Raw genomic sequence first — 24249 nt, 5'->3', positions numbered from 1 at the left:
TGCACCCAGCCCTGTTAAGTCTTAATCATCAATGACCCTCAGATTTTTGTTTTGTTTTGTTTGTTTTTTGAGATGGAGTCTCACTCTGTCACCAGGCAGGAGTGCAGTGGCTCACTGCAACCTCTGCCTCCAATTCTCCTGCCTCAGCCTCCTGAGTAGCTGTGACTACAGGCGTGCACCACCATGCCCAGCTAATTTTTGTATTTTTAGTAGAGACAGGATTTCAGCATGTTGGCTAGGATGGTCTCGATCTCTTGACCTTGTGTTCCGCCCACCTTGGCCTTCCAAAGTGTTGGGATTACAGGCATGAGCCACCATGCCCAACCGACCCTCAGTTTTAACCTCAAACCTGTTAATTATTCCACCATCAATGTGTCTATATTCTAGATCTTAAGCCTAGGTCTCTGTTAACATTTTTTTTAAACCACCAGTGCTCCTGGGGCTTTGATCCAGGGTTCAGGGTCTCTGTTGAGATTCCATCAATTTCTTTGTTATAACTTGAACTCAGGCCGTTGATGCAATTCTGACATAACAGCCTGAACCCCTCATCTATGCCCATCTTATGTGAATTTAAATCTGATTCGAACCATTGATAGTTTTCTCTTGTTAATACCCCATGCTTTAATCAAATCTTCCACCCCCATTGGCCTTCTGGTTTGACTTAAACATTGAGCATTGTGGTAGACAGATTAATAGCCCCCAAAAGATGTCCCTCTCTCAACCTCTAGAACTGTGAATATGTTACCTACATGGCAAAAGGAACTTTGCAGATGTGATTGAGAATTTTAAGATGAGATTTTCCTGGATTATCTAGATGAGCCCAATGTAATCAAGAGTCCTTACAAGAGGGAGGGAGCACTTTGGGAGGCTGAGTTGGGAGGATTGCTTGAGGCCAGTAGATGGAATCCAGCCTGGGCAACCTAGCAAGACCCTGTCTCTACAAAAGGTTAAAAAATTGCTGGCGCGGTGGCTCTGCCTGTAATCCCAGCATTCTAGGAGGCGAGGTGGGCTGATCACAAGGTCAGAGATTGAGACCATCCTGCCCAACATGAAACCCCAGTCATAAAACAAATCCTAGTTAACGTAAATACAAAAAATAGCGGGCATTCAGGTGGAGGCTGTAGTCAGCCCTACTCGGATGCTGAGGCAGGAGAATGGCATGAACCCAGGAGGCGGAGGCTTGCAGTGAGCTGAGATCGCACCACTGCACTCCAGCCTGGGTGACAGAGCGCGGAACTATCAAAAAAAAAAAAAAAAAAGTTAAAAAATCAGCTGGGCATGGTGGTGTCTGCCTGTAGTCCTAGCTACTCCAGAGGCGGAGGTGAGAGATCACTTGAGCCCCGAAGTTAAAGGTTACAGTAAGCTCTGATCACACCACAACACTTCAGCCTGGGTGACAGAGCAAGATTCTGTCTCTATTATTAAAAAAAAAAAAAAACAGGGAAGGAGAAGGGTTTGAGTTAGAGAAGGAGACAGAAGGAGATGTGATGATGTGATGATGGAAGCAGAAGGTTACTGTCAGAGAGCGATGTGAAGATGCTACACTGTCAGCTTTGGGAGGGGAGGAAAGGACCACGAGTCAGGAATACAGGGAGTGCCCAGTGAACACATATCATATTTCTGATCTGTAGGACTGTAAGATAATAAATTGTGTTGTTTTGATCAAGTAAGTCTATTGCTAGAGCAGCAATAGGAAATGAATACAGGCATCTTTGAAATATTCCACCATTGATGCCCATCTTGTCTATACTCAAACCAAGTCCTTCTTAACTCTTCCACCATCCCTATCCCTCTGATCTCACCTCAAACCCCAGCCATTGTTAGCAATTCCACCATCAAAGTATCTTATCTGTGCTCTCCAACCTGGGCTTCTATTAATTCTTCCAGTCTAAATCAACCCTTGATTTTACCTTGAACTGGGGAATCTGTTATCCATTCCACTATTAATGGGTTTGGATCTAGAGACAGAATTCAGGGCTTTGAGGGTGAAAAATTAATAATCCCGGGTCTGTGTATTAAGCTTGAGGGTCTGTTCACTTTTCCATTACCAGGGCAATTTACATGTGAATCTTTTTGCATGTCTGTTAACTCCTTCCCCATTACTGTGCCTCAGGTCTTGCTCAACTGCAACCTCCGCCTCCCAGGTTCTAGTGATTCTCATGGCTCTGCCACCCAAGCAGCTGGGATTACAGGCACATGCCACCGCGTCTGGGTAATTTTCGTATTTTTAGTAGAGACAGGGCTTCGTCATGTTGGCCATGCTGGTATCGAAGTCCTGGCTTCAAGTGATCTGCCCACCTTGACCTCCCAAAGTGCTCGGATTACAGGAGTGAGCACTACACTCTGTATCCCTCAGATCTTTATACTGACTGCGGACTTCAGTTAAGTCCTCTCCACTATGATCTTTTGGTATATACAGAAAATCAAAGCTGTACTAACTTTTTAGCTACTTGTGCCCCTTCTCCTGTATCCGCCAACCCCAATCCTCAGTTAACATTTATTTTTATAGAGATGGAGTCTCACTATGTTGCCCAGGCTGGTATTGATCTCCTGGGCTCACATGATCCTCAGGCCTCAGCCTGCCAAAGTGCTGGGATTACAGGTGTGAGCCACTGTGCCCGGCCCTCAGTTAACGTTTTTATCATGAATGCCATTTGGTTTGACTTTGAAGTCAGACCTTGATTAATTCTTCCACCATCATTACCCTTTAGGTATAGGCTGTGAATTCTGGGCCTCTGTTAACCACATCACCTTTAATGGGTCTCTGGTCTGTGGCTCAGACTTGAGTCTAAGTTAACCTTCCATTCAAGGCCTCTCTGAAATAACTTCGGAATTGGGTTACTATTCCACCACCAGTGCCCCTCTGATGTGATCTTTAGGCAGGGTATTTGTTCATGTTTTCTCCATCCATACACCCTGATAGAGGTATTGAATCTTAGGACTTTCTTAACTATTGCAACCATCAGAGCTCCTGCTTTGTATAGAACATTAACCTTTGGTAACTCTGCAATCCTGTTCCAGGCTGACTTCCAATCCAGCCATTTGTTAAACTCTTCTAAAATCAATGTCCCTTAGGTTTTACCTCGAACGTCTGACTCTATGAACTCTTTTAGTTTTGATATGGGTTGCAAAAGGCCATATAAGCCTACTTGAACTAAGGTGGGCAGAAGTCCAGGCTGTAAATGACAGGTGAAGGCAGCCCTTCCGTGTTCAAAGGAGCCAATGGAGGACCGGTGGGCAGTGAGTGACAGACGGGGACGGGTCCTGAAGCCTAGGAGAAACAATAGGAAGGCGGGAGGGCGCCGAGGCCAGGTGGGGAGAGGTGGACGAGTATGTGTGAGCCCCCTGAATGACTGTATGATGTCAAAGGTCTCTTCCCTTTCTCCAGACGTTTTAGGAATCCGCTTCTGCAGAGGAATCTCCCGGAGGGTGCTCTGTCGGCCTTCCCACTTTCCCCGCTTCCCACCCTGCCATATCGCCACGCCTATGCTCAGGCCGTGCCTCTTCTGGTGGCCGGGAACGCCCACTCACCCGCCCGGGACAGTCGCGGCCCTTCCAAGCCTCACACTGCTTTCGTAGGATCAATTTCGAATACCCAAACTCGGAGATATCACGAGGACTCCTCCGGGCCCCCAAACGCACCTCTCCTCTGGCTGGAATGGGAGCCTCCAGAAGCAGTGCGAGATCACGGCCAGCGACAGAGGTCCTGGCGCTGGAGGAATGACGCCATTTTTATTACTGGTAGAGCTCGGTTTCGCGGCTGTTTCGGAGCCAGCGAAAGATAAGCTCCCGCGTCACCCTGACATCTCCCCGGGAGGACTGGAAGGGGAAATGGCCTTTCGGGGGATGTTGAACGCATTTGGGCAGGCGGAAGCCAAGCCCGGCTTGAGAGCAGAGCCGGGGTGAGGGGCCTGGCTGAGCGCTGCGGGTCTATGTGATCAGTGACGGATGGGGACAAGTGGAGGGCCTAAGGAGGGGATTGAGTGACGTGGAGAAGAGTGATAGGGGAGTCTGTGGGACCAGGGGTAACAGTATGTGGGTTACGCGAATGGGAGTTTGTGGGGTGATGGGGGATCTGTGCGGTGTTTGATAATGTCTGTAAGGGTGAGTGATGGGGCTTCTATGGGATGGGTGAAGGGAGTCTGGGGTGAGTGATGGTTGGTCTGTAGGATGAGGGATGCTGGTCCATGGGGTGAATGGATAGGGGGATCTGGGGTGAGGGATGAGGGTCTATGGGGACAAGAATGGAAGTGTGTGGGGTCAGTGTTGACGTTTTGTGGGGTCCATGATGGGTGACTCCTTCAGATCAATAATATGTCCATGAATAAACAAAAATCTCTGCCCTTGTGGTGTCCACATTCCCATGGAGGAGTCCGACTCGGTGGTTTGATTCGTATTTCCCTCATGGGACCAATAAATTTGAGCACATTTTCTTATAAGGATTGATCACTTGGAGATCCTCTTTTGTGAGGGGCCTGTCTTTTGTTCATTTTTCTGTTAGACTCTCTGCCTTTTTCTTAATGATTTGTAGGAATTCTTTCTTTTCTTTTTTTTTTTTTTTTTTGAGACGAAGTCTTGCTCTGTCACTCAGGCTGGAGTGCATGGAGCAATCATGGTTCCCTGCAACCTCTGCCTCCCGGGTTCTAGCAATTATCCTACCTCAGCCTCCAGAGTAGCTGGAATTACAGGTGCCCGCCACCACACCTGGCTAATATTTTTTGTATTTGTAGTAGAGACGGGGTTTCACCATGTTGGCCAAGCTGGTCCCGAACTCTTGACCTCAGGTGATATACCCACCTCGGCCTCCCAAAGTGCTGGGGTTACAGGCGTGAGCTACCGTGCCCAGCCAGGAATTGTTTTTATATATTCTGATACCACTCCTTTAGTAGTGGTATGTGTTTGCAAATCTTCCAATTTTTGGCTTCTCTTTTCATTTTATGGCTTTAAATATGAAGATTTTAAGCTAATTCGAACTGTAAAGCACATTCTCAGTTAAAAAACAGACAACGTCCTGTGGAATTTAGGAGGATAACTAATTTTTAGGGCATCCAGAAGCAAATGGTGTTGAATCTCTGAAAATCTTAGTGCCAGGACAGCTTGGGAGGAGTTCTTTACTTTTTGTTCTTCTATCACCTCGTTCTAAATCACTGGCAATGTGATCTTAGACAACTCATGAAACCTCTCCAGGCCTCAGTTTCCCCACTGCAAAATGAGGATAATAGCAGGGCCTACCCTGTGAGGCTTGGGATGAGAAGTGAGTTAATACCTGAATGTTACCTATTCACCGTAGTTTTGCAGCACTGATTTTGTATATATTTCATGGATCTTCCTTGAACTCAAGGTTACTGCTGCTCACGTAATACCAAAATCTGATGAAGGAAATTAAATACCAAGGAATAAGGTTTTGTCAGCTAGGGTTGCTTTGGAGGGTCACAAACCATTATAATATCTAATAATTTTTCTTTCTTTTATTTGACCACCAAGAACTAATTTTTGCCCCCTTGGGGGCAGTATCACCCCCAATGAGAATGTGTGATCTACATGGTTGTTTTTCTTTTCTTTTCCTTTTTTTTTCTTTGACAGAGTGTTGCTCTATTGCCCAGGCTGGAGTGCAGTGGTGTGATCTCAGCACACTGCAACCTCTGCCTCTTGGGTTCAAGTGACTCTCTTGCCTCAGCCTGCCAAGTAGCGGGACTACAGGTGTGCACCACCACGCCGGCTAATTTTGTTTATTTTTTGTAGAAATGAGGTCTCACTATGTTGCTCAGGCTGAGCTCAAACTTCTGGAATCAAGCAGTCCTCCTGCCTTGGCCTCCCAAAGTACTGGGATGACAGGTGTGAGCCACCACCCCGGCCTGTTATTCTGTTATTAAACAATTAGGAACACATTCTTGTGTTCTGCCTCTTCTTCATTTTACAGTGATGTTTCCATGCCATTAACTTAATTTTCATAGTACTACTTAGTTTATTTCTATAGTAATACTTAAATATAAACCTTTCTTATGGAAATTTTCAAGGATCCACAAAAAGAGAGGGAATTGTATAATGGACCCCCATTATGCCCACCACCCAGTCTCATCAGTCATCAACTCATGGCCAATCTTGTTTTATCTAGACCAGGGGCTAGAAAACTGGGCAGTGGGCCAAATCTGACATGTTGCTTTTTAAAAAAAAATACAGCCAGGAATTAAGAATGGTTTTTTCACACTTTTTATCCTTGGAAAAAAATCAAATGGGGAATATTTTGTGACCCATGAAAATGATATAAAATTCAAATATCTGTGCCCAAAAATGATGTTATTTGGAACACAGTGAGCACCTTTAGTTTATGTATTGTCTAGGGCTATTTTCAACCTGCAATGGCAGGGCTGAGTAGTTACAGCAGAGACCACAGACCCACAAAATCGAAAACATTTACCATATGACCCTTTTACAGAAAAAGTTCACCAAGTCCTCATCTAGGCCACCCTCTCACTTCTTCCTCCCATAATGCCCTTCCTTCCTTCTTTCTTCCTCATTCCCTCCCTCCCTGCCTTCCTGCCTTCCCTCCTGCCTTCCTTCCTGCCTTTCTTGCCTTTCTTTCCTCTTTCCTCACTCACTCATAGTCCAGACTGAAGTGCAGTGGCTCAATCTCGGCTCACTGCAAACTCCACCTCCTGGGTTCAAGTGATTCTCATGTCTCAGTCTCCCTAGTAGCTGAGATTACAGGCACCCACCACTATGCCTGGCTAATTTTTAGTAGGGGCGAATTTTGCCATGTTGGCCAGTTTGGTCTCAAACTCCTGGGCTCAAGCCATCTGCCCGCTTCAGCCTCCCAAAGTGCTGGGATTACAGGTGTGTGCCACCAGCCAGGGTAATTTTTTGTAGAGATGGGTCTCCCTATGTTACCCAAGCTGGTCTCGAACTCCTGGCCTCAAGCAATTTGCCCTCCTCCACCTCTCAACATGCTGGGATTACAAGCATGCACCACCATGCCTGGCTGATTTTTGTATTTTTTAGTAGAGACGGGTTTTCGCCATGTTACCCAGGCTGGTCTCCAATTCTTGAGCTCAGGCAATCCACCCGCCTTGGCCTCCCAAAGTGCTGGCCCACCACACCCAGCCTATATATAATTCAATGACTTTTTACATGTGTAGTCTTTATTATTTTGAAACAAATCCCAGACATATCTTTTCATCCATACACGCTTCATTATGTAAAAGATAAGGCCTTAAAGGTCGATGCTGTTACCTTAAGGTAAAATAATTAACAATAATATCTTCAGATAATCAATGGTTAAATTCCTTAATGTTATCAAATATCTAGTCAGGGTTCAAACTTTCACGATTATCTCAAAAATTTCTTTTGTCTGTTCAAGACCCAGACAAGACCATATTTTACATTTGCTGGCAGTGTTTCCTGAGCCTCTTTTAATCATCTAGAGTTTTGCTTTTAAGGGCTGCCTGCCTTTCAAGCCTTTGGAGGTTCTATAATTTATTTTCCCAGTCTTTAGTGCTGCGCATTTATATTATTTTCAGTAATATGGTGTTAAAGACAAAACTGTGTTGAAGGTTTCTGTGGTTAAATATCTGCACGTATCCATGATTATTACTTTAGGACAAAGTTCCGGATATGGAATTACTGAGTCAGACGAGAAACACAAGTCATCAATGAATTAACAAGCAACACATTGTCACATCCAGCTATTGAAGAGTGGTTAATTCAGCTTGATCTCCTAGACTCTTCTGCACCCCACCCTGTCCCCAATTGCTTTCCAAAGAGAAACAGGAAATGATTGAGTCCCAGGTAAGTTATTTGTTTGCCACTTGGTTTTCCACAACAAAATGGGAAAGGGCAATTCGTTGAAAATAAGGATTAGAGAAATTTAGAAAGAATAGATGATCAACAGGCAAAATTGCTGTAAAGATACACAGATCATCTGGCCTTCATAGAAACTTAACTAAACATTTTGACTATGAGCCTCCTGGCAGCTCCAGTGAAAAGGGTAACATAGCATGATCAATTATGTGATTTGCATTCTCCACAAAAAGAAATCAGTCCAGCTCCTTAGCAAGTCAAGATTTCTGGGACTTTAACCTAAGGAATTTTGTTACTGAGTTTTCCTGAAGGCCAGTGGTTTTCAGTTCAGGGTGGTATTGTCAGTAGTTGTTCTAAAGAGAATGTTTTTAGTTAAAGTTCTCGGGCAGGGGCTTGGAGAGTGGGATAGTTTCCTTGTTTTCCATGGCTCCTTTGCTGTCATCTCAGAGTTTGTGGGGTCTCAACCCAACTCAAGACCAGTTCCTTCTCTGCTCTTCCAATTTTAGTCTGTCTTTTTTCCCCCTCCCTGAAAAGGTAATCTATACGTGGGGCAAAGAATATAAACAATATAGTTAAAAAAAAAAAAGAAGTGAAATATCTCCAATCTCACTCTTCCTCCTTCCCTGACATAACTAGGATTATCTGGTTTGAGGAGTATCTCTTTTCTTTATGCATTTATAACTCCATCTATGTGTGTAGATGGGTGTGTAAATGTGTGAAAATGATCTCATTGTCACATATTTTTTCTTTACCACACACAAAAAAATACACACACTGTTTCTGTTCTATTCTGCTACTTTCTTTTCTTGCCTAATATAAAATATACTCAATAAATGTAGTTTTAATACCTTTTATTGTGGAAAATTTTAATTTTGAACATATACGAAAGTAGAGATTTTAGTGAACCCTTTTGTAATTATCCATCTGCAAATATTATCAACTGATAGCCAAGCTTGTTTTATCTATCTTTTATCCCCACCTACTCCTATTATCATCATCATGATCTAGCCATCCTTTGTTAATATTTTGTTTAGGGTTTATACTACTATGTTCATAAGACGTAAGGGCCTGTAATTTTACTTTCTGGTATTGTTTCTTCCACGTTTTGGCATCATGTTACATTGGCCTCATGTTGGAAAGTATTCTCTTTATATTCTCTGGGAAAATTGGGGTAATATTGGTATTATTTCCTCCTTAATTTTTGTTTTTTTTTTTTTTTTGAGATGGAGTTTCACTCTTGTCGCCCAGGCTGGAGTGCAGTGGCGCGATCTCGGCTCATTACAACCTCTGCCTCCCAGGTTCAAGCCATTCTCCTGCCTCAGTCTCCCAAGTACCTGAGATTACAGGTGCCCACCACCACGCCTAGCTAACTTTTGTATTTTTAGTACAGATGGGGTTTCACCATGTTGGGCAGGCTGGTCTCAAATTCCTGGCCTCAGGTGATCCACCCACCTCGGCCTCCCAAAGTGTTGGGATTACAGTCATGAGCCACCGCACCCGGCCTATTTCCTTCTTAAATGTTTGGAGGAGCTCCCCAGTGAAGCCATCAGGGTATGGAGTTTTCTTTGTGGGAAGGTTTTAAATTATATATTCAATTTATTTAAAAGATATACTACCATTCAAATTTTCTATTTCTTTTTATGTCCGATTTGGTAAATTGTAGTTTTCATTTTGTTCAGTTCCTCTAAGTCAAGGCTCAGCAAATTTTTTTCTGTAGAGGTACAGATCGAAGTATCTGAGGCTTTGTAGGCCATACAGTCCCTGTTGCAACTATTCAAATCTGCTGTTTTAGGTAGAAAGCAGCTATCGACAATATGTAAACCAATGAGTCTGGCCATGATTCAGTAAAAGTTTATTTATGGACACTGAAGGTTGAATTTCATGTAATTTTCATGTGTCACAAAATATTATTCTTCTTTTGACTTTTTTTTTCAATCATTAAAAATGTAAAAACCAGGCCAGGTGCAGCTGTTCACGCCTATAATCCCAGCACTTTGGGAGGCCAAGATGGGCGGATTGCTTGAGCTCAGGAGTTCTAGGCCAGCCTGGGCAACATGGCGAAACCCCATCTTTACAAAAACATACAAAAATTAGCCAGGCATGGTGACATGCGCCTGTGGTGCCAGCTACTCAGGAGGCTTATTGTAGGAGAATCACCTGAGCCTGGGAGGAGGAGGTTGCAGTAAGTCAAGATTGTTTCACTGCACTCCAGCTTGGGTGATAGAGCAAGACTGTCTCAAAAGAAAACATGTAAAACCACTTCAGCTTGTGGACCATTGAAAAACACATTATGGGCTAAATTTGGCCTACAGGCCATAGTTTGCTATGTCCTGATCTACATTGTCCACTGATCTACGTTGTCAAATTAATGTCCATTAAATGTCCATTTAATGTTTGCAGGATACCAGAACCTTGTTGATGGGCTGTAAAAAAGTTATTCTAGTTTTTCTTTTATATACAATAGTAATAATAATAAGAATAATCATAGCTACTGTTTGCCCAGTGCTTATCATGTGCCAGGCACTGCTATTATAAAATACCATGGAATTAACTCATTTAATTTACCCAGGAACCCTCTGTGCTAGGTACCATTGTTATTCCCATTTTTCAGATGAAGAAAACGAGGCACAGAGATCACACAGCTAGTACATGACCTAACCAGACCTCTCAAGCAGTGAAGTCACAAATAAAACAACTTTATAAAGACATCTTTTTATATTTGTGAAGTATTTGTGTAGGCCACATTCTTAGACATGAGTGTGCTAGGTCAGAGGCACACATGCTTAAAATTTAAAGAATATTTTTCAAATTGTATATATATATTTTTTGAGACAGAGTCTCACTCTGTCCCCCAGGTTGGAGTGCAGTGGCGTGATCTCAGCTCACTGCAACCTCCGCCTCCCAGGTTCAAGCGATTCTCCTGCCTCAGCCTCCCGAGTAGCTGGGATTACAGGTGCCTGCCACCATGCCTGGCTAATTTTTGCATTTTTAGCAGATACTGGGTTTCACCATGTTGACCAGGCTGGTCTCGAACTCCTGACCTCGGGTGATCTGCCCATCTCAGCCTCCCAAAGTGCTGGGATTACAGGCGTGAGCCACCCTGCCTGGCCCAAATTGTATTTCGATCCTGTGTAATCAGCTGACACATGTGGCCACAAATTGTTTACAAGAAAGTCCACCTGTTTCCCAAGGTCCCCTTCCCTCCTGCCACCATTAGCCATCATCTGTATTTTTCATTCTTGTTGTTTTTATGATTAAGCATTATATTTCATTTTCATTTGCTTTTCTGTAGGGATTAAATAAGCTTCAGCATCTTTTCACATATTTATTTTCCACTTTGTATTTCTCTGTGAATCCCTCTTTCTTTGTCTTTGCTTATGGTTTCCCAGGAGCTTTTTGTATACGAGTGATTTTGAAGTGCACATTGCAAATTTTTTTTTTTTTTTTTGCCAGGTAGTGATTTTTCTCTCAATCTTTTTGTCTGTCTCCCATCACTAGAATATAAACTCCTTCATGGAAGGTATTTTTGCCAGGGTTTTTTTTCCTGCTGTATCCCCAGTTCCTAGAATAGTGCTTGGTATTCACTAGGTACTCAATAACTGCTTGCTGAGTGAATGAATGCTTATTTTCATTTAACAATATATCTTAGATATTGTGGCATATCAATCAATGTAGAGCTTCCTTGTTGCTTGCTTGCTTGTTTGCTTTCCTTTTTTTTTTTTTTTTCAGGGTTTCACTTCAGTTGCCCAGGCTAAAGTGCAGTGGCACTATCTTGGCTTACTGCAGCCTTGACCTCCCAGGCTCAGGTGATCCTCTCACCTCAGCCTCCCTAGTAGCTGGGCCTATAGGTGTGTGCCACCACACCCGCTAATTTTTTTTGTATTTTTTGTAGAGACAGGGTTTTGCCATGTTGCCCAGGCTGGTTTTTTGTTTGTTTGTTGTTTTGTTTTGTTTTGTTTGAGACAGAGTCTCAGTCTGTCGCCTAGGCTCGAGTGCAGTGGCACAGTCTTGACTCACTGCATCCTCTGCTTCCCAGGTTCAAGCAATTCTCCTGCCTCAGCCGTCTGAGTAGCTGGGACTACAGGCATGCACCACCATGCCTGGCTAATTTTTGTATTTTTAGTAGAGACGGGGTTTCGCCATGTTGGCCAGGCTGGTCTCGAACTCCTGACCTCAAGTGATCCACCTTCCCCTGCCTCCCAAAGGGTTGGGATTGCAGGTGTGAGCCACCACATCTGGCCCCTTCGTTGTTACTATTTATAATTGCATATAGTATTCCCTTATGGAGATTGTAGCATAATTTATTCATCCAATCTCCCATGAGATGATTTCCATTCTTTTGCTATTATAAATAGTACTGTAAAGCAGTGTCTTCACACATGTCATTTGCTCACATATGTGAATGTTTATGTTTATGTAGAATAACTTCTAGAAACCAAATTGCAAGTCAGAGGATGTGTACATTACAAATTTTGAAAGATATTGCCCAATTAATTGCCTTCAAAATATACCATACACCACAGACAACTTGAGTATGCCTGTTTTTTGACATCTTCACTAACTTACACTAAGTCACTGTGACTTATCCCCAGTCATAGCATTTGACCAGTGACTAATCAAATGCCCATCTTTGATAATATGTAAGGGAAAAATTGTGTCTTGTTTTAGCTTGCATTTATCTTCATGTGAGTGAAGTTGAGCATCTTTTTACGTGTTTAAAAAACATTTGCATTTTCCTTTCTGTGAAATGATGGCCATGTCCCTTGACCACTGTATTAGTCTGTTCTCATGCCACTATAAGGAAATACCCAAGACTGGGTAATTTATAAAGGAAAGAAGTTTAATTGACTCACAGTTCCACGGGGCTGGGGAAGCCTCAGGAAACTTACAAACATGGTGGAAGGGGAAGCAAGGAAGCAAGGACCTTCTTCACATGGTGGCGGGAGAGAGAAATGCCAGCAAGGGAAATGCCAGACGCTTGTAAAACCATTAGATCCTGTGAGAACTCACTCACTATTACGAGAACAGCATGGGGGAAAGTGCCTCCATGATTCAATCACCTCCTTCACTTGACAAGTGGGAATTGCAATTCAAGATGAGATTTGGGTGGGGACACAGAGCCAAACCATAGCAACCATTTTTTAAAAAGTTATTGGTCGTTTTCTTCTTGCTTTGCAGGAGCTCTCTCTATGCATGGAAGAAATTAACTCTTTGTCCATCCTATCTGTTGTGTGTATATTTTTTTCCCTAGTTAGTCATATCCTTTGGGTTTGTTTGATGTATTTTGCCATGTAATACATAAAGTAGTCACATTTATCAGTGTTTTCATTTGTGGCATCTGGGTTTTGGGGCATGCTTAGAAGAGTCTTCTCCACTCAAAGATTATTTTTTAAAACCTGTCCTGTCTTTATTTTATAGTTTCTCTTTTTCATTTAAATTTTTGTCCTGAATTTATTTTTGTATGTAGTGTGAGGTAGGGGATTCAGTTACATTTTTTTCTGATAGCTCTCCAGTTTTGAATAATCTGTTTTTCCATAACTGTTTAAAATGCTACCTTTATTATATATTAAATTTCACATTTTTATTTGTATCTATTTCTAGACTGTCTGTTCTGTTCCATTAACTATGCTTGCTAATGGGAGGGTTTTACATTGTTTCTCTCATAAAGTATGCTAGGCAAAGCGCAAAGTAGGCATCCTACATGTATTGCTATGGTAAAAATGACCAGAATGAGCAGATTGTACAGGAATGTGCTGTTATAGGAACCAGTGACATTTGAGGATGTGGCTGTGGACTTCACCAAGGAAGAATGGCAGCAGTTGAATCCTGCTCAGAAGACCCTACATAGGGATGTGATGCTGGAGACCTATACTCACCTGGTCTCCGTGGGTAAGGGCAGATTCCCTGTGTACCAATGAATCAAATCCTCCTCATCCTTCTTTTAGAGCTGTCAATACCATGACCTTTATGATATTCCTTTAATAGAGTGTGTTCTTTTATAGTTTTGGTTTTTCATGTTTATACTTTTGTTATATCTAGAATTTATTTTTATGCTATGGTGTGAGTTAAGGATTCAACTTTGCTGGGAGGCCCCTGCAAGTGCTTCTCTTCATGAATTTCTGAGCTGCCAAGTCCAAAGCCACTACAATTTTCTCTTAACAGGGTGTTCAGGTATAAAACCAGATGTAATCTTTAAGTTGGAACATGGAAAGGACCCATGGATCATAGAGAGTGAGTTGTCAAGGTGGATCTACTCAGGTAAGTGAGAATTGGGTAGATGGTCAAGAGGGCACCTTCTTCTTCCTTGACATCTCTGACATCTGCTACCTTTTTTCTTCCTTAAAATTTATCAGGCCTCCTTTATAACATTCATTCTACAACAGCCACCTTCCTAGTACCTCTGTTCATTGCCAACTGTTTTGTGTGTGTGTGTGTGTGTGTGTGTCTGTCTGTTTGATTTTGCCTCTTTCTTCTTCCTTCAGACAGCGTGAAAGGCCTTGAATCTTCCCAGCAGATCATTTCTGGAGAACTTTTATTTCAAAGGGAGATACTAGAAAGAGCCCCAAAGGGTAATTCATTGTACTCTGTTTTAAAAATCTGGCATATTGATAATCAGATAGATAGATATCAAGGAAATCAAGACAGAGTTTTGAGGCAAGTCACAGTCATCAGTCATAAAACATTGACTGATGAGACAGGTTCCAAGTATAGTGCATTTGGGAAAATGTTCAATCGGTGCACAGACCTTGCTCCTTCAAGTCAAAAATTCCATAAGCTTGATTCATGTGAAAATAGCTTGAAGTCCAGTTCAGACTTACTAAATTATAACAGGAGCTATGCAAGAAAGAACCCTATTGAGAGATTTGGATGTGGGAGACCACCTAGGTATAATGCTTCCTGTTCTGTGCCTGAGAAGGAAGGCTTCATTCACACTGGAATGGAGCCCTATGGAGACAGTCAAAGTGAAAAAGTTCTCAGTCATAAGCAAGCCCATGTTCAGTATAAGAAAGTTCAAGCCAGAGAGAAACCCAATGTTTGTAGTATGTGTGGGAAAGGCTTTATCAAGAAGTCACAGCTCATTATACATCAAAGAATTCATACTGGAGAGAAACCATATATATGTGGAGATTGTAGGAAAGCCTTCAGTGAGAAATCACACCTCATTGTGCATCAGAGAATTCACACTGGGGAGAAACCCTATGAATGTACTGAGTGTGGAAGAGCATTCTCCAGAAGTCACCTTTCATTGTTCATCAGAGAGTCCATACTGGAGAGAAACCCTATGACTGTTTTGAGTGTCCAAAAGCTTTCTCCCAGAAGTCACATCTAATTATACATCAGAGAGTTCATACCAGAGAGAAGTCCTTTGAATGCAGTGAATGTGGGAAAGCCTTCTGTGCAATGTCTCATCTTTTTATACACCGGATAACACATACTGGGGAGAAGCCCTATGAATGTACCGAATGTGGGAAGACCTTCCCTCGGAAAACACAGCTCATTATACATCAGAGAACGCATACTGGAGAGAAGCCCTATAAGTGTAATGAATGTGGGAAAACTTTCTGCCAACAGTCCCACCTCATAGGACATCAAAGAATTCATACAGGAGAAAAACCTTATGTGTGTACTGACTGTGGGAAGGCCTTTTCCCAGAAGTCACACCTCACTGGTCATCAAAGACTTCATACTGGAGAGAAACCTTACATGTGTACTGAATGTGGAAAATCCTTCTCTCAGAAATCACCTCTTATCATACACCAGAGAATTCATACAGGGGAGAAACCTTATGAGTGTGGTGAATGTGGCAAAGCCTTCTCCCAGAAATCACCCCTCATTATTCATCAGCGAGTTCACACAGGGGAGAAACCCTATGAGTGTACCAAGTGTGGGAGGGCCTTTTCCCTGAAGTCACATCTCATTCTACATCAGAGAGGTCATACTGGAGAGAAACCCTATGAATGTAGTGAATGTGGAAAGGCCTTCTGTGGGAAGTCTCCACTCATTATACATCAGAAAACCCATCCTAGTGAGAAACCCCTGAATGTGCTGAGTCTGGGATGACTTTTTCCGGAAATCACAGATGATTACATATCAGAGAAGATACACTGGGGAGAAACCCTCCAGATGCAGTGACTGTGGGAAGGCCTTTTGCCAGCATGTATACTTCACTGGGCATCAGAATCCATATAGTAAAGACACCTTGTATATGTGCTGATTGTGGGAAGGTCTATTCCCAGAAGTCAGTCCTCACTGTGCATGGGAAAACTCACATTGAACAGAAATAATGACAACTTCTCAGCTGTAGAATAGACTCATATGTTCCCCAGTATATATGATTACCCTTCCACAGAATGATCTGGTTAGGCCCTCAGAGTATTTTCAACACCACAAATATGGAATCGATTTGCTCACCCTCAAAACTATCTTGGCCCCCTTCACAGGATAAATGTATCTGCAAGAATTAGCACTACTTTGGTGTTGTCTGGTCCTTAAATGCTTTATTGAATTCTCTTGTGAATTTATTTGGGCATGGCGCATTATTTGAAGGGTATCTCTTTGTCATCTTTCTCTATTTCTTCCATCATATTTTTCTGTTTAGATTATATATACATTTATGTATTTATTTATTTTGAGATGGAGTCTCACTCTTACCCAGGCTGGAGTGCAGTGGTGCAATCTTGGCTCACTGCAACCTCCACCTCCTAGGTTCGAGCGATTGTCCTGCCTCACCTTCTTGAGTAGCTGGGAGTATCGGCATGCAACACCAGGCCCGGCTAATTTTTGTATTTTTAGTAAAGATGGGGTTTCACCATGTTGGCAAGGCTGGTCTCGAACTACTGACCTCAGGTGATCTGCCCACCTCGACTTTCCAAAGTGCTGGGATTACAGGCATGAGCCACAGCACCCGGCCTATATACGCATTTAGATTGAGATATTGATATATCAATATATAGATGTAGAAATATGGACTCTTTGTAATTTTTTAAAATCATGTCTTTCCTCAAGGTTCTTAATATATTTGTATAATTTTGGGTAAAGTAGTCTCATGATTAATTTCCTTTATATCTGGGGTTATTTCTCCAACATAGTTCTCATAGAGTGTATTTGTGATTTTTCCCTCAATTAGGTAAATAAATGCTAATATTTTATTTATTTTACTTTTCCTCACCTGTATTGCAGTTCATGCATTTTGCCATTTTTCTATTTTCTAATTATTCATTTATGCTTTTATTTCGCTAAAATCCTTCCATCTGCTTTTAACTTTTTTTTCTTTTTCTAACTTCTTAGTTTAATGTGTAATTCAATTAATCTCGCCCTTTCTGGTTTATTATAGGTATATTTGGATTATGTATCTTAATCTGAGAACTACTTTAGACATTGTGGTCCAATCTGAGAGCACTCTGTTTTTCAGTAGGTAGATCCTATTGTTCAGCCCAATTTTGTTTGTTGGTATAACAAATCTATTTGGTCTTAGGACTCCCAGCATATTTCCTGTTGTGCATCCTGTTTTCGTTGCTTTATTATCTTTTGACCCTTCATCATGTGGTCCTGATTTCATTTGTACTGTTTTAGATGTGTTACTTTTGTTCCAGGGTGTAACAAAGGGAGGGAGTCTCCCAAAGGGTTTTCAGGACGCTAAGGATAATCCTGATATTCTTAATCTTGATAATCCATAATACCTGGAAGGTGAGAGTTTAAGCTGCAAAGAAGCATGATGGCAGGCCAGTGGCTATAAATGTTCAGAGGACATTTTTACCTTTCCACTTAGTGGCAAGATTTTAGATGGATGATTCCCTTATCGTTTATCTCAGTTCACTTTGTACCTCTACAACAGAATGCCTGAGACTGGTAATTTTTGAAGCATAGAAGTTTATTTCTTACTATTCTGGAGGCTAGGAAGTCCAAGATCAAGACACTAGCATTTGGGCTGGTGAGGGCCTTCTTGCCATGTCCTCACACGGCAGAAGGCAGAAGGGCAAGCTAATAAGCTAATGAGCTAACTGAACACTTCCTGAATCTTCTTTTAAAAGGGCATTAATCCATTAATGAGGGAGCAGCCCTTGTGACCTAATCACCTCTTAAAGACCCCACATCTTAATACTAGCACATTGGCAACATCTGAATTTTGGAAGGGACACATTCAAACCATAGCACAGTCCCTTGGGCAGAGGTGGGCTTTTTTTTTTTTATACTTTAAGTTCTAGGGTACATGTGCACAACGTGCAGGTTTGTTACATATGCACACATGTGCCATGTTGGTGTGCTGCACCCATTAACTCGTTATTTACATTAGGTATATCTCCTAATGCTATGCCTCCCCCCTCCCCCCTCCTCCCACCCCACAACAGGCCCCAGTGTGTGGTGTGCCCCTTCCTGTGTCCAAGTGTTCTCATTGTTCAATTCTCACCTATGAATGAGAACATGTGTTTGGTTTTCTGTTCTTGCAATAGTTTGCTAAGAATGATGGTTTCCAGCTGCATCCGTGTCCCTACAAAGGACATGAACTCATCCTTTTTTATGGCTGCATAGTATTCCATGGTGTGTATGTGCCACATTTCCTTAATCCAGTCTATCATTGATGGACATTGGGGTTGGTTCCAAGTTTTTGCTGTTGTGAATAGTGCTGCAATAAACATATGTATGCATGTGTCTTTATAGCAGCATGATTTATAATCCTTTGGGTATATACCCAGTAATGGGGTGGCTGGGTCAAATGGTATTTCTAGTTCTAGATCCTTGAGGAATTGCCACACTGTTTTCCACAATGGTTGAACTAGTTTACAATCCCACCAACAGTGTAAAAGTGTTCCTATTTCTCCACATCCTCTCCAGTACCTGTTGTTTCCTGACTTTTTAATGATTGCCATTCTAACTGGTGTGAGATGGTATCTCATTGTGGCATTTCTCTGATGGCCAGTGATGATGAGCATTTTTGCATGTGTCTGTTGGCTGCATAAATGTCTTCTTTTAAGAAGTGTCTGTTCATATCCTTCACCCACTTTTTGATGGGGTTGTTTTTTTCTTGTAAATTTGTTTGAGTTCTTTGTAGATTCTGGACATTAGCCCTTTGTCAGATGAGTAGATTGCAAAAATTTTCTCCCATTCTGTAGGTTGCCTGTTCACTCTGATGGTAGTTTATTTTGCTGTGCAGAAGCTCTTTAGTTTAATTAGATCCCATTTGTCAATTTTGGCTTTTGTTGCCATTGCTTTTGGTGTTTTAGACAAGAAGTCCTTGCCCATGCCTATGTCCTGAATGGTATTGCCTAGGTTTTCTTCTAGGGTTTTTATGGTTTTAGGTCTAATATTTAAGTCTTTAATCCATCTTGAATTAATTTTTGTGTAAGGTGTAAGGAAGGGATCCAGTTTCAGCTTTCTACATATGGCCAATTTTCCCAGCACCATTTATTAAATAGGGAATCCTTTCTCCATTTCTTGTTTTTGTCAGGTTTGTCAAAGATCAGATGGTTGTACATGCGTGGTATTATTTCTGAGGGCTCTGTTCTGTTCCATTGGTCTATATCTCTGTTTTGGTACCAGTACCATGCTGTTTTGGTTACAGTAGCCTTGTAGTATAGTTTGAAGTCAGGTAGTGTGATGCCTCCAGTTTTGTTCTTTTGGCTTAGGATTGTCATGGCAATGTGGGTTCTTTTTGGTTCCATATGAACTTTAAAGTAGTTTTTTCCAATTCTGTAAAGAAAGTCATTGGTAGCTTAATGGGGATGGCATTGAATCTATAAATTACCTTGGGCAGTATGGCCATTTTCACGATATTGATTCTTCCTAAACATGAGCATGGAATGTTCTTCCATTTGTTTGTGTCCTCTTTTATTTCACTGAGCAGTGGTTTGTAGCTCTCCTTGAAGAGGTCCTTCACATCCCTTGTAAGCTGGATTCCTAGGTATTTTATTCTCTTTGAAGCAATTGTGAGTGGGAGTTCACTCATGATTTGGCCGTTTGTCAGTTATCAGTATATAAACATGCTTGTAATTTTTGCACGTTGATTTTGTATCCTGAGACTTTGCTGAAGTTGCTTATCAGCTTAAGGAGATTTTGGGCTGAGACGATGGGGTTTTCTAAATATACAATCATGTCATCTGCAAACAGGGACAATTTGACTTCTTCTTTTCCTAATTGAATGCCCTTTATTTCTTTCTCCTGCCTGATTGCCCTGGCCAGAACTTCCAACACTATGTTGAATAGGAGTGGCGAAAGAGAGCATCCCGGTTTTGTGCCAGTTTTCAAAGGGAATGCTTCCAGTTTTTGCCCATTCAGTATGATATTGGCTGTGGGTTTGTTATAAATAGCACTTATTATTTGAGATACGTTTCATCAATACCGAATTTATTGAGAGTTTTTAGCATTGAAGGGCTGTTGAATTTTGTCAAAGGCCTTTTCTGCATCTATGAAGATAATCATGTGGTTTTTGTCTTTGGTTCTGTTTATATGATGGATTACGTTTATTGATTTGCATATGTTGAACCAGCCTTGCATCCCAGGGATGAAGCTCACTTGACCATGGTGGATAAGCTTTTTGATGTGCTGCTGGATTTGGTTTGCCAGTATTTTACTGAGGATTTTTGCATCAATGTTCATCAGGGATGTTGGTCTAAAATTCTCTTTTTTTGTTGTATCTCTGCCGGGCTTTGGTATCAGGATGATGTTGGCCTCATAAAATGAGTTAGGGAGGATTCCCTCTTTTTCTATCGATTGGAACAATTTCAGAAGGAATGGTACCAGCTCCTCCTTGTACCTCTGGTAGAATTCAGCTGTGAATCCGTCTGGTCCTGGACTTTTTTTGGTTGCTAGGCTATTAATCATTGCCTGAATTTCAGAGCCTGTTATTGGTCTATTCAGGGATTCAACTTCTTCCTGGTTTAGTCTTGGGAGAGTGTGTATGCCCAGGAATTTATCCATTTCTTCTAGATTTTCTAGTTTATTTGCATAGAGGTGTTTATAGTATTCTCTGATGGTAGTTTGTATTTCTGTGGAGTTGGTGGTGATATCCCCTTTATCATTTTTTATTGTATCTATTTGATTCTTCTCTCTTTTCTTCTTTGTTAGTCTTGTGGTCTATCAATTTTGTTGATCTTTTCAAAAAACCAGGTCTTGTATTCATTGATTTTTTGAAGGTTTTTTTGCGTCCCTATCTCCTTCAGTTCTGCTCTGATCTTAGTTATTGCTTACCTTCTGCTAGCTTTTGAATGTGTTTGCTCTTGCTTCTCTCGTTCTTTTAATTGTGATGTTAGGGTGTCAATTTTAGATCTTTCTTGCTTTCTCTTGTGGGCATTTAGTGCTATAAATTTCCCTCTACACACTGCTTTAAATGTGTCCCAGAGATTCTGGTATGTTGTATCTTTGTTCTCATTGGATTCAAAAAACATCTTTATTTCTGCCTTCATTTCGTTATGTACCCAGTAGTCATTCAGGAGCAGGTTGTTCAGTTTCCATGTAGTTGAGCGGTTTTGATTGAGTTTCTTAGTCCTGAGTTCTAGTTTGATTGCACTGTGGTCTGAGAGACAGTTTGTTATAATTTCTGTTCTTTTACATTTGCTGAGGAGTGCTTTACTTCCAACTATGTGGTCAATTTTGGAATAAGTACTATGTGGTGCTGAGAAGAATGTATATTCTGTTGATTTGGGGTGGAGAGTTCTGTAGATGTCTATTAGGTCAGGCAGAGGTGGTTTTATTTCAAGCTCATTCTTTCACTCAAATTGAAGCCATTTTTGTTCCCAGATTTATGTCAACAGTATTTACTCACTTTGAGCAGGCCATGTTCTTGAGAATTGCAGCTTCAGTAATCTTGGTTTGGCAGATACTCTCCAAGTGAAGGGGTAGCAATAGTGGATGCGTTTGTGTACTCCCCAAATTCATATTTTGAAACCTAATTACCAAAGTGATGATATTAGAAGGTGGGGCCTTTCGGAGGTGATTTGATCTCATGGGTTCTGCCCTCATGAATGGGATTAGTGACCTAATAATAGAAGCCTGACAGAGCTCATTTGCCTCTTCCACCATGGGAGGATACAGCAAGGAGATGCCATCAATGATAAATGGGCCCTCACCAGACAACAAATCTGCTGGCACTTTGATATTGGACTTGTCAGCCTCTAGAGTTGTAATAAAGAAATTTCTAGGCCAGGCATGGTAGCTCAAGCCTGTAATCCCAGCACTTTGGGAGGCCAAGAGGGGTGGATCATGAGGTCAGGAGATGGAGACCATCCTGGCTAACACGGTGAAACCCCGTCTCTACTAAAAAAATACAAAAAACTAGCCAGACAAGGGGGCGGGCACCTGTAGTCCCAGCTACTCGGGAGGCTGAGGCAGGAGAATGGTGTGAACTCGGGAGGGGGAGCTTGTAGTGAGCCGAGATCACGCCACTGCGCTCCAGCCTGGGCAACAGAGCGAGACTCTGTCTCAAAAAAAAAAAAAAAAGAAAGAAATTTCTGTTGTTTATAAGTTGCCCAGTTTATGGTATCTTGTTATAGCAGCCCAAGCAGACTGAGACAGTGGAGTGTCTGTTTTGTTGAGGTGCTGTGGCTGAGCTTCTGCTGTCTGATTTCCTGTGAAGTCAGTGCTTTGCAGCAAACCACAGGAACAGTGAAGAATTTCCTAAAAATCTCCCATGGTGTGGATAGGCATTGTTTTTTGTTTGCTTTTTTGTTTTTGAGACGGAGTCTCGCTTTGTTGCCCAGGCTGGAGTGCAGTGGTGTGATCTCGGCTCACTGCAAGCTCCGCATCTTGGGTTCACGCCATACTCCTGCCTCAGCCCCCTGAGTAGCTGAGACTACAGGTGCCCGCCACCATACCCGGCTAATTTTTTTTTTTTAATTTTTGTAGAGACAGGATTTCACTGTGTTAGTCAGGATGGTCTCGATCTCCTGACCTCATGATCCACCCGCCTTGGCCTCCCAAAGTGTTGGGATTACAGGCGTGAGCCACTGCGCCCAGCCAGACGTTGTTTTTCATGTTCAGCAAACCTTTGTTGAGCGTGTACTGCATAGCAGACACTATTTTGAAGTTTGTGGGGTTTTTTTGTTTTTGTTTGTTTGTTTGTTTGTTTTTAAGATGGAGTCTCGCTCTGTTGCCAGGCTGGAATGGTCTCGGCTCATCACAACCTCTGCCTTCCGGGTTCAAGCGATTCTCCTGCCTCAGCCTCTGGCGTAGCTGGGACTACGGATGCACGCCACCATGCCTGGTTAATTTTTTTGTATTTTAGTAGAGACGGGGGTTTCACCATGTTGGCCAGGATGGTCTCGATCTCCTGACCTCATGATCCGCCCACCTCTGCCTCCCAAAGTGCTGGGATTACAGACGTGGGCCACCATGCCCAACCTATTTTGAGTATTCTACAGTGAACAAAGCAGAAAAACTAGCTCCTGCTTTGTGGGGACATGGGTAATAAAAAGGTGATATATAGATAGTTATACGTTTTTGTTGTGTGTGTGTGTGTGTGTGTCTGTGTGTATAAGTATTCATCCTCTGATGATGGTATGGATGAAAGTAAATCAAGATAGGAGAACCAGGAATCACTTGTGGATATGGGGTGGGTAGGGAAGGTCTCAATGATAGGGTGCCATTTGAGCAGAGATCTGAAGGAAGTGAGGGAGGATTTGAAGTAGGGCATGCCAGGCAGAGGGAATAGCAAGTACAAAAGCCCTGAGCCAGAGGAATAGCTGCTGTCATGCTTCTTCGCAGCCTGAAGTCACATCTCCAGTGTATCAGCAAAACACCTCAAGGATTTACTTGAAATGGTCCCAGGTTGCAGTGACCCAAGATGCCTGAGAGAAGTAAACATAAATCTACTTTGGTGTAAGCCACCTTTCAACCCACAGATAAAATTTCAAAATATAGGAACTCACAGTGGAAAAAATCATAGCACACAGAAGAAAACAAGACACAAAACACTATTAGCAAGACTCATAAGAAACAACAGTCAAACCTATACAACTTCAGATACTGAAGTTATTAGACATAGACTGTTTAGTATAGGCTGGGTGTGGTGGCTCACACCTGTAATCCCAGCAATTTGGGAGGCCAAGGTGGGAGGCCAGGAGTTCAAGACCAGATTGGATAACATAATGAGACCCCATCTCTATGAAAAATAGAAAAGTTAGCCAGGCCCGGTGGTATGCACCTGTAGTCCTAGCTACTCAGGAGGCTGAGGTGGGAGGATTGCTTGAACCTGGGAAGTTAAGGCTGCAGTGAGCCATGATTGCACCATTGCACTCCAGCCTCGGTGACAGAGTGAGACCATGTCTCAAAAGAAAAGTACACATTTAAAGTAACAAAAGAAGGTGTGCTTGTTTGCTAGGGCTGCCATAATAAGTACCATAGACTGAGTTGTTTAAAAGATAGAAATGTATTATCTCACAGTTCTGGAGGCCAGAAGTCCAAAATCAAAGTGTTGGAAGGGTTAGTTTTTTCTGAGGCTTTTAGGGAATGACCACTCTG

The 24249-nt window shown here is 42.2% G+C and overlaps 1 protein-coding gene across 1 annotated transcript; it reads left to right on the top strand.

Annotated features, from left to right (window-relative positions):
- The first annotated feature begins 3520 nt into the window (after positions 1-3520).
- On the top strand, positions 3521-16430 carry ZNF630 (zinc finger protein 630). The gene is given in 8 exon segments (XM_033201586.1): positions 3521-3703; positions 7597-7785; positions 13560-13686; positions 13960-14055; positions 14280-15026; positions 15029-15826; positions 15829-15855; positions 15858-16430. Coding segments are annotated over 7 exon segments (1965 nt in total). The 5' UTR covers positions 3521-3703; positions 7597-7770; the 3' UTR covers positions 16013-16430.
- The last annotated feature ends 7819 nt before the right edge of the window (positions 16431-24249 follow it).

The sequence above is a fragment of the Trachypithecus francoisi genome, unplaced genomic scaffold (assembly GCF_009764315.1).
Source record: "Trachypithecus francoisi isolate TF-2019V2 unplaced genomic scaffold, Tfra_2.0 Lachesis_group6, whole genome shotgun sequence".
NCBI classification, from domain to species: Eukaryota; Metazoa; Chordata; class Mammalia; order Primates; family Cercopithecidae; genus Trachypithecus; species Trachypithecus francoisi.
Note: the sequence above shows the minus strand (reverse complement) of the source record. Positions and strands in the feature narration are given on the sequence as shown.